This window comes from Mycteria americana, chromosome 7 (genome assembly GCF_035582795.1).
Source record: "Mycteria americana isolate JAX WOST 10 ecotype Jacksonville Zoo and Gardens chromosome 7, USCA_MyAme_1.0, whole genome shotgun sequence".
Classification (NCBI taxonomy): domain Eukaryota; kingdom Metazoa; phylum Chordata; class Aves; order Ciconiiformes; family Ciconiidae; genus Mycteria; species Mycteria americana.
In genome coordinates this window covers 25,769,760-25,782,166 of record NC_134371.1, presented here as the reverse complement: position 1 = coordinate 25,782,166, position 12,407 = coordinate 25,769,760, and the positions used below count along the sequence as shown (strand labels likewise).

Sequence of the window (12,407 nt, the reverse complement as noted above, 5' to 3'; positions counted from 1 at the left end):
AGCACAGCAAATTTCCTTCAAGCAGGATTCCAGCCAGCTGGGGCACAACGAGGGACCACCACCATTTCAAACCTGCTAGGAAAGTGTTCAGTCCCTTGCCTGGGCAAGCCAGCAGGACTTGGCAGAAAGACCCCAAATGACTTCCCCAAGGTCTGGGTGAGGTTTGTACAGAAATGCTAGGTCCACAGCAGAGGTAGTATGTTAATAACGAAGGCCTGATTCTGAGCCTACTGTTGTCAATTTAACAGCACACCCAAGCCTAGCAAGTATGTTCTCTCTGCTGTTACACGATTGATGTTCAGACCCTGACAGCTCTCAGACAATGACCAAGCTGGGCAAGGACTAGATGAGGGACAGAACAAACCCACAGAAGATACCAGATCATGCCTACAGGGCTCACAGTCCAAAAGCAGGTCCAGCCACCGAGGAGCAAGGGCACAAGTCAATTAGAAAAACAACTGGGAGGGCTCAAACCTCAGCCAGTCTGGAGCATGGCTCACAAAATACTCCTTGCTCAGGTCTATAATATAGGATTTAACAACATGCAAAGTCACAGCTTGGAAAAATTATGTATTTATTTTCAGCACTCAAGAAAAAAAAAAGGTTTTGCTGGTTAGAGTGAGCAAGAATGGAAACAAGGGCCACAGATTCCAAGCTAATGTGATATCTTTTCCTGCAACACAGTTGTATGGCAGTGCTGATTTCTAAAGCTAAACATGCCATACAAGGGGGTAATTTTTTTGTATTCTGGGAAATAACATCTCCTGCAACATTAAAGAGCCTGCAGTTTAACTTTGCTGCCACTCAGAGATTGTGGTGTCATCTTCGAGACTGTATTTTCCAGACAATTTTAGCTTGCAGAGGCACTAATGTTGAGATACAGACATTTAAATCAAAGGTTGCAACCCCAAATTAGTGATAAATTATGTTTCAACCACTTACTATAAAAATCTCCCTTAATTTGACCTGCCCTAATTTGTCAAATTGAAAGAGTAAGTCTGTGTTTAGTGTAACAAAATCCTCTCCAGCTACACAGAAGGGCCTGGAGAAGGGTGAAGAACGGACAATGTCAGTGAACTGCTACCTTTGAGTCTACGTCTTGCTCCAGTCCTTGATCAAATTGTGACCTCTGACACTAAAATGTCCAACTGCAATTTGAAAGAAGCTCCAATTTGCTCCTAGCCATCACCCCTTGACAAGGACAGTGTCTCTTGGGGAAGAGGAAGCCAGAATAAGTACCAAAACGCACTCGGAATTGCCTCTCTGTCAATCAAGGAGAGCTGTATATTGACCTTTCAGGAGACAGGCAGTCATCCTGCCAGGAGAGCAGTGACAGGTAACACTTGGCTTGCTCTGGTCAGAAAGGCCAAAGCGCCATCAAAATCCTGGTGTAAACCCTTGGGGAAGGAAATATTCGTCCCCCTCTTTTACAGCAGCCTCCCAAGCTGCTCTCATGGGGAGCACTTCCAATTAGCCGCAGTAAGTTGCCACTTGGTTCATTAGCCCCTAGCACAAGGTGGGCAGCTGGCCAACACCTCACTGAGCAAGTGCACCAGCCTCTATGTGCAGTTGTTCAATATTTATTTTGCAGTGTCCCTTGAGAGGCAGATGACACTCCTTGAGCTTCAGTGGGATTTTTATCGTTAACACCACCACACATCAACTCTGAGCCAGCCTGTCGGGCTGCAGCTGGCCAGTGAGCTGGCAGTCTTGCTGGCCAGGCAGCAGGAGCCAAGACGAGGGAAAAGGCCAAGCCCGAAGCTCATCTCCCCTGGTGCCTGCCTTCCGTGAGCTCAGACAAACATCAAGGCTCCCTCAGGTCTCAGATCACTCCAGGTCTAAATGTACAACCTGGGAGAGAAAGAGGAGCTTGCTGGGTGATGCTTAGTGGGCACAAGGAGGAGTGAGAGCTTTACCATTGCAAATAACCTCCCCTGATGGACTGCAGAGGGGGAGAGGGTGTGCACTGTAACACAAACACACCACTTTCTAAACACAGATCCTCACCAGCCTTAAACCATGCCCATCAGCTCCACAAGCCACTCTCAGCAGCAGTTCACATTTAAACCAGGAGCCACAGGCTCTGGAAAAACAGCTGAGTGACACGTGAGGACTTCTTAAAAGAGATGCCCAGGTCTGATCAAGCAACGCAGAATTTCCTGCAGAAACGCCTGGTTGAAGTTCTCCAGTCTGTGTTGCACAGGAGATCAGACCACACCATCACAGTGATCTTTCTGGCTTTAAACTCAATCTCTCTATACACATACAACCCACTTTAAGAGACCCATCATCTTAGCTGAACGACAAAACAAAAGTGAAATAAGCTCTTTTCTTATTTAAAATACAAGCCTAATTTTCCCATTCCTGGTGATGCCTGTGACTTCTCCCTCTCCATGTATTTGTTTAAGACACCTCTTCCCATTTAGAAGTATGCAATTCTGATCCCTTTGCTCTCCACCCATGGAAACAGTTTATGACTAGTTTCTAGACTACCTCCCAAGGAGGGCAGCAAGTGCTTCTCCTGTGCTCTCACAAGTGCTCTGGTATAGATGAGGAGGCAGCTCTGACAGCGTACAGGTAGCAGGATCTGACCCTAAGCTTCAACACTTGGGAGGGAAGGAAGAATTACTTGAATGCAAAGTGTGGGCAATCCCAAATGAGCACAGGCAAGATGAAAACTCTTTAAGCCCTTGTTAGCCAGCCTAGAAGTGTCCTTTCTGATGGTATTAAAGCCCAGCAAAATGTCCTGCAATAGCTTCTAGGCGTCAGATCACGGACAGAGAAACTGTGGTGTAAAAGAGCCTCCAACGGTCCTTTCTTTAGTTGTCAAACACTACCTCAGAGAGTTCAAAAGTTGCTGTGAGAGGCAGCTGTGCTGCAGCAGAGTAAGGCCATCTTACCCATCAGGTACTTCCACTCGGTGTTCAGGTCCGCTTGGTTGGCCAGGCAGCCCTTCACGACATTCAGGCAGTAGTTGTTGCACGGCTTCACGCTGGACATGCCCCGGCAGTGTGGGCAGTACATCAGCTTCATGATGGCGCGAGTGCACTCATGGCTGAGAGATACCTGGGGGAGAGAGATCAGAGTCAGACGCACAGGCTGGTCAGGTGGGCATGTGGGCAAACTCTTCCCTTCCCTGGAGTGAAGGAGCTTGGTGTGATCTGAAAGGCAGCACAGCTCCCTGGTTGCGTGGCCTTGGGGAAGCTGCTTCCCCTCTCACTGCCTCTCCTTCCCCCACTCTTCCTTGGGTGTCACCCCTGTCGGAGGGACAGGACCTCTGAGGTAGCTGCTATTTCCTTGGGCTGTGTTTGAATCCAGGGTTCTGGAAAAACCCGTATGTGAGCACCATCCCCCTTTCCAGCCAGGTTTGGTGGCCACAAGGACAGCCTGGGCTGTCCACCGGCTGTAATTGTGACCCAGACACATGGTGCACATGTGCCCCTGGAGCCTCTGCCATCAGTGCCACTGCCGTGCCGTTCCTGCAGGAAGGGTTTGTTTGCCACTGCCTGGCAGACACAGGTGTCCCACCACAAAGTGCATCTCTGGCTTCCTGGGGGATGCACAGTGGAGGCCTGAACATGGAAAGTTCTCAGCTGGCATCTTTGGAAAGGAGGATGGTGTTGGGGGAAGACTTGAACAATTCCAAAAATACAATTGAGAGCACTTGACACTGGCAAGTGATTGCTCTCTGAAAGCACTTCAGGAGCTGCAGGCAGCCGGTGATGCGGGCCAACACACGCCATGCCAGCGGCTCGCAGGCACTGCATGTGCAGTTGATGCTTTGCAGAGGTGACTCTGGAGGCAGCTTTGCCACCTTTAATTAAACCATCCTGGTCCCATAAGCACAGAGCCAGCGCATGTGCAGAGCCCAGAGAACAGTGCTGCAGCCTCTGCAGCATGTCAAAGTCCCCTCAGCCCGCTGGCCATAGGACAACTGTCCCTCTCCGACTGCCACGGGCAAGGGACTGTCAGTGTAAGCTGAGGGTTGCATAACAACCTGGCAGACCCTGCAGAGATGCTGGCAGAGCTCAGTGCTCCTCTGTCTTATTGCTGAAGCATTTTCCCCATTGTCTTTTTCTGTTTTTACTGAGATGCATTTGCAATTCCCTTTTCATTCTTTTAAAACCATTTGCAAAAGTAAACTTAAGTGTCTGCATGCAAGTCTCCCTTGGTACCAGGTACTCGGCACTCACAAGGAGCCCAAAGGGGGAAAAGTGATGGAAGGGGCAAATCCTGACATGGCAAAATCCCTGATCCTCGAGCTGCAGCTGCAATGCTAAGAACTGCCCTGACCTCTTTATTACTTGTGAAAAATAGTTTGAACATGGCCTTTTAAGTTTCTTCTGGGGAACTCCAGAAAGATTCAGTTCTGAGGTACCCTTAGGAAGTGTGAACGTGCTGAGCCCACTATCAGAGGTTAAGAGAGAAAATCCCTAAGCTCCCGCCTCCTGAAACTGCCTGCACGATAGCACCTCACTTCCAGTCAGCCTTGGAAAACAGATGTTGGATGGTGCTGGGGCTTCATCAGGCAGGAATGCATTAAAATAAGCTCATGAGAACCTTCTTCAGGACCAGGACAAAAATTTCTAGGTCTCAGAGAGAGAACCCAATCGGAGACCGCTTCCCTGCCTTAGCAGCCACAACAACCCCTGAGATGCCTGCGGATAAAGGCCGGGCTCCACCACGGCCAGAGGTGCTGAGCCTTGCTGGAAACACCACACACGCCAAGGCTTTGCTTTGCTTCCTCTGTGAGCTTCCTGCCTCCTTTCTGGGACAACTCCGGCAGACAGAAACCGGCACCTGGCTGCCGTGCGGCTCCGCCACCAGGAGATGGAGGCTTTGTCCCGCTGCACTGCACGGGTGCCACACGCTTCATCCCTGGGAGAAGCCGGCGAAGGTACCGCTGTCTCCTGCCTCGGTGATCGAGAGGGGATGCAACAAAGCAGGGGGACAGGCAAACAAAAGAATAGTTCATTTTTCATTTCAGGGTTTAAATAACCATGACTGAATAGTGACTGAAAAGACAACAGGCGTTGAACACTAACACAGGCTGTAGCTGAAGACCTTCCGAAAACAGAGCATTTACACAGAAACCAGGAGATGCAGCCAGGAAAGGAGCTGCGACCTCTCCTTCCCCAGACAGAGCATTTGCGAAGATGAATTATACGGTGAAGCTCCAACCAGAGCATGTAACCTGCACAGACAATCAGGTCCTGAACACAACTCTGCCTCTGTGTTTTACTGGCACGCCCTGTCACCGCTCGTCCCGGCTTACCCAGCTGTGGCCACGGAGCACTGTAGCCTCGCACAGCACAAACCGGGCTGCAACATCCTGGGAGCTGCGGCACAAATGAGTCACATAGCTGGGCCTGAAACGTGGGGCTTTCCACAGTTCTGATGAGAACTAGGGAGCAGTGGGATGGTTTGCCTGCACCCACGTACATCCACGATTGCACTGCGCAGCAATTTGGAGTGGAGGGTGCTGAAGTGCTTTGGCTGGAAAGCGGGAGTGCAGCATCGCCTGCACAGGAAACACTCTGGGGTGGTGTGGGCCAGCCATCCAGTGGCAGAGAGAACAGCCACCAGCAGCTAGAAAACAAAGCTATTTGGTACCTGGCCAGAGCCCACAGGGGACACGGGGAGAGGCAAGTAACAGATCTTGGCTCAGAAAAGCATCTCCAACATGCTTAGCTTTAAAGTACGGTGTAAACCCAGCAACTGTATGGAGCTACCCAGGTGACCACAGCGAGCCCGTATTTAAATGAAGGTTGTGACACACCCAGTGGGCTTTTCACAAGTATTTCTGCTTGCAGAATTTATCCTGGTCTCTGCATTTATTTTTGTGCCTGTCTTTTTCTGACAAAACAGAAAGGACCTTCACACCCTGAGCACAGCACTCTCTCGCCCACCAGAGAGTAATCGTGCAGGGCCACCCGTGCCCTGCCACCACACAGAGCTGCAGAAGGGGAGTGGCAGCGGGGGCCTGCTCCTTGGTGCCCACCTACTCCATCTGGCCTCCGGCATGACTGGTGAGCGTGGGCAGCTGCCAAGGCTCCCCGTGATGCAGACAGCTGCCTGCCGTCCTGCAACCCACCTCCCTTCGACCTCTCCACGGCTGTCAGCCAGCCAAAACCACCTGTCCCCAGCTACATGGCTTGCGTCCACACCGGTGGCCACAGAGCAGCCGCCTCCTGGCCATGCAGCTCTTGTGGGCTGTTGCCACCTGCCTTGGGGCAGCGGGTGCAGGCAGAGCACTGGGTGACAATGGCGCCTGAGGCTCAGGCTCAGCTCCTGAGGGTCTGGGGGGAAAAAAAGCTGCTTTGGCACCTCAGTAAGGATCATTTCTGGATGTCAGAGAGGAGCTGCGTGTGTACTGCCAGCCTGTCACTCTCGCAAGGTGGCTTTGTCTCCTGGAGGACAGTGGAGTGCCACACTGCCCCAGGTACAGGGAGCCTGCAGCGTCCTGGCGAGGCGGCACCCCTCGCCCCTGCTCCCCTGCCCCAGAGCCTCTCCTCTGAAGACGAGCAGGTGACACATCCACCACCAGCTGTTGCTCCACTGAATCTGGCAGGTGCCAACTATTCAACTTAATCTCTTGGCAAAAAGGGTAAGGATTAATTTTTGCAGGTGGAAGAGGCCAGGCCCCACTCCCTTTCCCCAAAGAACGACTCAAACCTCTCCTGTTGGCAGCAGCACTCTTCCTGTGAAAAGGCAGGCTGCAGAGGTGAACCGAGAACACAGGGATGAGAGAGCACAAGAGGAATTTTGGAGAGTATTTTCTGCATGTTTTGCTTGGCCAGAGCTCAGTTCCTTGTCGTTCCACCCAGCCCGTGGACTTCTGCTCCACACAGTGCAGAGGAGAGCAAAGGCTTGGGGGTCCCAGAGCCCCTCCCGGCCCTGATCCTGCACCATCCCTTTGGGGCATTTGCAGCATGTTAAGGAATGGAGTCCTTCAAACATCTCTTAGTCCTTGTGGATTAGTCTGCTGAAGTAAACTTCCAGGGTTTTTTCAGTTGTGCCACGCACAACTGAAATCCACGCGGGGGAATCCATGCAGGGGAATCCCAGCCCCAGTTAGGAGAGGCTGAGATTCCCTCCCTTGTATGGATACAGCAACACAACCCGGAGAGCACTGCAGCTCTCCTGCCTGCTCACCTCTCTGGCACGGCCAGCTCCAGCAGTGTCACTGGGGAGAAGAGCTCCTCAGGCTGGAGCCGTGGGACCATGCGCCCTCCATGGCAGTTCGTTCCAGATAAACATGCCCACAGTAAGAGTGAAGCAGTTTCTCCAGGCTGGCAAAGTCAAGACTGACCTCCACCTGCACATTGAGACATCTTCACTTCCTTGTGCTTCTGCTTTCACCCTTCAACCTTTAAAAGAACCTGAAACGTTAGGACCTACCCCCCTGCCCAATAGTTAATGGATGCCAGCTAAGACCTGATGGAGAGCCCCTCTGGCTTCCCAGCCCAGATCTGCAATAACTGACAGATCAATAAGCAACGTCCTCTATTCATCACAGGTGGCCTGAAAGCAGGAGCATGCAAACTCCTGCAGATAGAGTGAAAGCTAACATAATTTCTTCATCTTTAAATGATCTGGCACAGCATGAAGACAGTACATGACAATAATTGATTTCTCTAAGTACCATCAACCGGGCCCGGCCTGTAGCTGATTCTCCTTTAAGGAGACATGGTTCTCCTTTAACTTTAGTGGCACCTATAGTCTTTTCTTAGCTCAGTGACCTAGAAACTGCATTAAGATGTCAAGAGAACATGCACAATACATTGGAGAAGCCATTTCTCAAGGATCTGAAAAAAAAATTATTACTGAGAGATATGGCTTGGAGCCAGGGCGCTCCTCATTCAGTTGTCAGAGGTATAAATAAATATGCAAAACAAAGCTAAGCCCAGCTTAAAAATACATTGTTCCTACGTCATTGCTCAGCTAAAATCCACATACTCTATTCTCATCCCAGTGACATCAGTGGGTACAGTCCCTTAAAATGTAAGCCCAGTGATGAAGTGATAAGGAAAAAATATTATCTTCTAAGATAAACCCAAAATAGGGGACAAATTGGTATTGAGCAATAACTCATTTTAATTAAACTTACTTTACAGTTGGGGATACAGTAGTTGATTCGAGTAGCAATGACGTAATGCAATGGGAACAGGTGGCTGCCTCACAAAAAGCCCTAGTCCACCATAAGCGCTGATATTTCAAGGAGATTGTCATCAGGTATTATCCCGCAACTGTGGCTTGTAGCAAGAGCCGAGCTCTGTGCTTTTCCATGGCTACTTTCCAAAGCCTGATGTGCCCATGCTTTGTTGATGGAGCCACTCGACCAGATGTGAATTGCTGGAGGCAAGTGCTTTGCCAGAGCAAAAGATCTTTGCAGACTCTCTTGTACCATGTCTCAGACGGAGCCCGAGCTTGCTTGCAGGTTTGCACAGCTCACAGCACAGCCACCCAATGCGACCGCTGAGCTGGGGCTCACCGAGCGACTATTCAGCACTGGCGTTTGCACAGCAGCCAGCAGAGAACGGGCACATGTGGAGATAATATGACAGAAAATTGAGAGCACATAATTCTCAGCATTCGGAGTAGCATTGGTTTCCCTAATTTTTCCTCCTCCTGAGCAATGTTTAAATCAATTACAGTAAAATTAATGACTTTCGCAAGCAATTTGCTGAGAGGATGGGCTGGGGGATTAGTCGCTAGCTGGGTTGCTTGCCACCCCCCAGCCAATTTAGAAAACATTCAGTGTGAAAGGCTTCTAACAAAAAAAAAGCTCCTGCCATGTATTTTATGAATATGCTTTCCAAGCAGAGAATTAGAGAAACACTGGAAGCTCAGGGATAACAAGCAGTCACCTACTCCGTCTCCCTGCATGAGACACATTTGAGGAGAGCTAAGTTGTCCTTCATAAAACATAACTTCAGAACAGTTATAAACTTTCTGAGGCGAAGACACATGGAGGCGAAACTACTTGTAGAAGGGGAAAGCACTCAGCTCAAACAGGTGAGACACCCCTGCACAGACACACGAGGGACTGAAGACACCTGAGTGCAGACAGTTCTTGGGACGGCCAGGGCTTTAATCTCTGTAGGACACACAGCAGCAGGGTAGTGCTCTGGTCAAAACGGGCTAGATTTTTCCAGAACACAGGAAAAAGCCTTCTTGTCCTTCCTCTGTGCCTTTAAAGAACTAATCAAACTTGTGATTTGCATGTTCAACGCAAGTTACCCATCTTTGCACAGATACACATGCTTACAGATAACAAAAGCACGTTTTATAGAGCCATGGGACACTTCTCTCTCAGACCCACTGTTATCTGTTCTTTCTCCCACTAAAGCACCTACCCAGGTTATATGTTGATTTTCCAAACAACACCCACTCATTTGTAGACCTCTTCTCAGCGTAAGCTTTGGCGCACGTCACAAGGGATGCAGAAGAAAGGTGCAATTCCTCTTGGCCTGACCCCGGACATCTCTGAACCTGGACCACTACAATAGTGGGAGGTTTTTTACCCTTCTGAAATGGGACCTCATTTGACAGCTCACACAGAAGAACAGAGAGGTGCAAAGAAAAGATGTGTTTTCTACTGTTACCCTAATGCCTACTGCTTGGAAAATATTCAAGAGCATCTGAAACACCCTGAGTAATATCACGGCACAGAAAGGACCATGGAAGTGATGATATGAGTCTTATATGTTACTGAGTTTTCACAAATGTTCTTTTTTAGCTAAAAGTGGCTACACCCTCCTCACTCCAAAAAGCGTTTCTTTATCCAAGCCAATTATTTCCTGAAAAGGTGGCTGGAAAGACCAAAGAATGAAGTGTGGGATGCAGAGAGGAAGGCCCTGGGGAACAGCGACCAAAGAGGCACTAGTGCTGGGACAAGCTCTGTACATCATGTCCAGGAGTTACAGGGTCTTTTTGATCGAGCGATGATCCTCCCTCCTCCTCCCAGCTTCCTGAGCATTGGAGAAAGGTTGAGCTTTAGGAAGCCACAGGCATCTGGAAAATTGTTTTAATGGTGGCAGTACCAAGCTGCTACTGCAGCAGCACGGCGTGTGGTCGGGCTGTGCCGCCAGCTCTCGGGCACAGCATGCCTGGCTCCGGCCAGCTGCGAGGGGTGAGCCCGGCTCTGCTCCTCCTGCAGCTGGCACAGGGCTCCTCCTGCACCCATCAGGAGGTGACCAGCTCCTTTGGCACCCAGAACCTGCAGCCAAGCTGCAGATGCTGCTTCTGAAGTGCTCACTTCAAACAAGGAAAAGAAAAAAAAAAAAGAAAAAAAAACCCCAACCCAAATCCTTTCTCCTTTTGAAGCCTGGCTTAAAAGCAAATGAGAACCTGCAGCCTAGCTGCAATGTGATGGGACTCCTCGGCCTTCAGGGGTCTTTAAGTACATCTGAAAGGCATTTAACACCAATAAAATAAGCTGAGCTCTTGCTGGTATTTTTCCTACCCCCCCCTCCCCTTCCATATTCACCCCCAGGCTGCTGTGAGCCATCTGTGCCTTGTTTCCCAGAGGAACCAGGGTTAGGTAGAGGGGAGAGATCTGGGGATGGAGAAAGAGGCCTGGGTGAAAAATACAGGCTGCTGGAAGTGCTGTCAACTCCCCAGGCTTGTCATGGGGACACAGGCAGGTTGGCTGATGGAGGGAGAAGGCTGAGCTAGTCCCTAATGCTGTCGGTGGAGGTTTTGTTCTGTGGGCTCTGTCCCCTCTAAAAATTTTGCCCAAGGGAGTATGAGGTTGGCCCACAGGGAGCTCTCTGTGGCATGGTGTTGGTGTTCACCGAGCCGGACCACATCCCTGCCATGCAGCTGCTCTCCTGGTCCCTTCATGGCTCTAGCCTCTGAGGAGCAGTGCAGACCCAAGGTGGGCACAGGGACCTGTAGCACCTGGCTGTGGTTTTGGCGTGATGCGGGGATGGTTGGGGTGAACACAAAATACCTCCAGACACGTCAGATATATGTCAAAATGTGCCTGCACTAACTCTCAGGTATATTTTTCCAGGTAGGACTTACGGTCTGAATGGCCATTCTAACCTCCAGAAGCATCAGTTAAACCCAGTGACATCAGGCAACTTAAGTTTCCAAACCAACAGATGTTTTAAAGCCCGCAGATAGCTGGCAGCTTTCTAGAGGTAGGCACGTGTCCTGGGCAGCTAGAGGCAGAAAGCACCTATAGCTGGAGACCTCCACAGGTTCAGGGGCTGAACACAGCTACACAGGCAGCTGCAGCCGAGGCATTTGTAGCACCGTCACTTACCCTCTCATGCATGTTTTCAAGGGATAGAAGTAAGGGAATTTTTTCCTGCCAGCTGTGAAAAACCCATTCTGGGACAGTGTTTAAGAGAAAATAGGTCAGCTCTTCAATTCACAGATCAGGCCGTGTGCACTGGGAAATGCAGGTGGGTGTTCAGAGCCACTCCAATTACCCCAAATCCCTCAGTTGGAATTGTACAGTTGGGATAAAGTTGTCAGTATGAAGAACGGCAGCTACAAAAAAAGGCCAAGCAGGAGAGCAGCTCCTCACCGCTGCCAGACCAGCGGTGAGGAGCGTGGCTGAGCCACCCGCGGGATGAACGGCAGCCCAGGAACACGCTCAGAAAGCCAGCCTTGCCCTCCCTTTTATAACAAGACCAGTACTGGGAGGACAAGTTTGTGTTTTGCCATGGAGCTGGCGGGCTCTGTGATCAGGGATATCTGCAACGTGGCAATTTCATGTTGGGAAACATTTCATTTTTACAGTCTCCCCACACAAGGACTCTCAAATATTATGGCCAAAAAAAGCAGGGCTGTGCTGTTCTTTGCATCTCCACGTGTGCAAGCTGGAAATCAGGGCCATGGCTGCTCCATGCACCGGGCTGTCAGCACCTAATTTCCCCGGTGAAAGGAGCGGGAGTTGCAGGTGCTCCCAGCCCTCCGCCGGCATGGGGGAGCCGGCACAGGGAGCAGACCCTGCTCTCTCCACCACATGGTCAGCAGCTGCCTTGTGCATGTTTATACCAGCCCTGATGTAATTAGCACCTTGATGTGTGTTAAATGAACCAAGCTTTCCAATCTTTCAGAATAAAACTCTAAAGAAACAGCTGCGGGGCTGACAGAAATATGATTCTTTCAAAGTCTAATGAATTGTATAATCACTTCAGTCATTATTTTGCATCCTCCTTCTGCAAATGCACAGCCACGAGTCCTTGGAGCACGGTGAGTTTTAAGCCTCACCAAGCCCATCATTCAAGATACATCAAGCATATTTCCAAATCCCTGTCAGGGATCAGAAAGCGATCGGGGTGCAGGCGTAGAGTGCTGCGTAGTGGCTGTGCTAGGGTCCGATGGCAGGGGTAGGGCACAGATGACCCCGCAGTTCGGTGACCCTCTTGCTTTCACTTCACTGTGTT

General features: G+C 50.3%; 1 protein-coding gene across 1 annotated transcript in view; it reads right to left on the bottom strand.

The window, feature by feature from the left end:
* Positions 1-12,407, bottom strand: part of GPC1 (glypican 1) — a 222,731-nt gene that overhangs the window by 12,777 nt on the left and 197,547 nt on the right. The window contains exon 4 of the mRNA XM_075507446.1: positions 2,901-3,066. Within this exon, the coding sequence (XP_075363561.1) occupies positions 2,901-3,066 (166 nt within the window). The remainder of the gene's footprint in view (positions 1-2,900; positions 3,067-12,407) is intronic.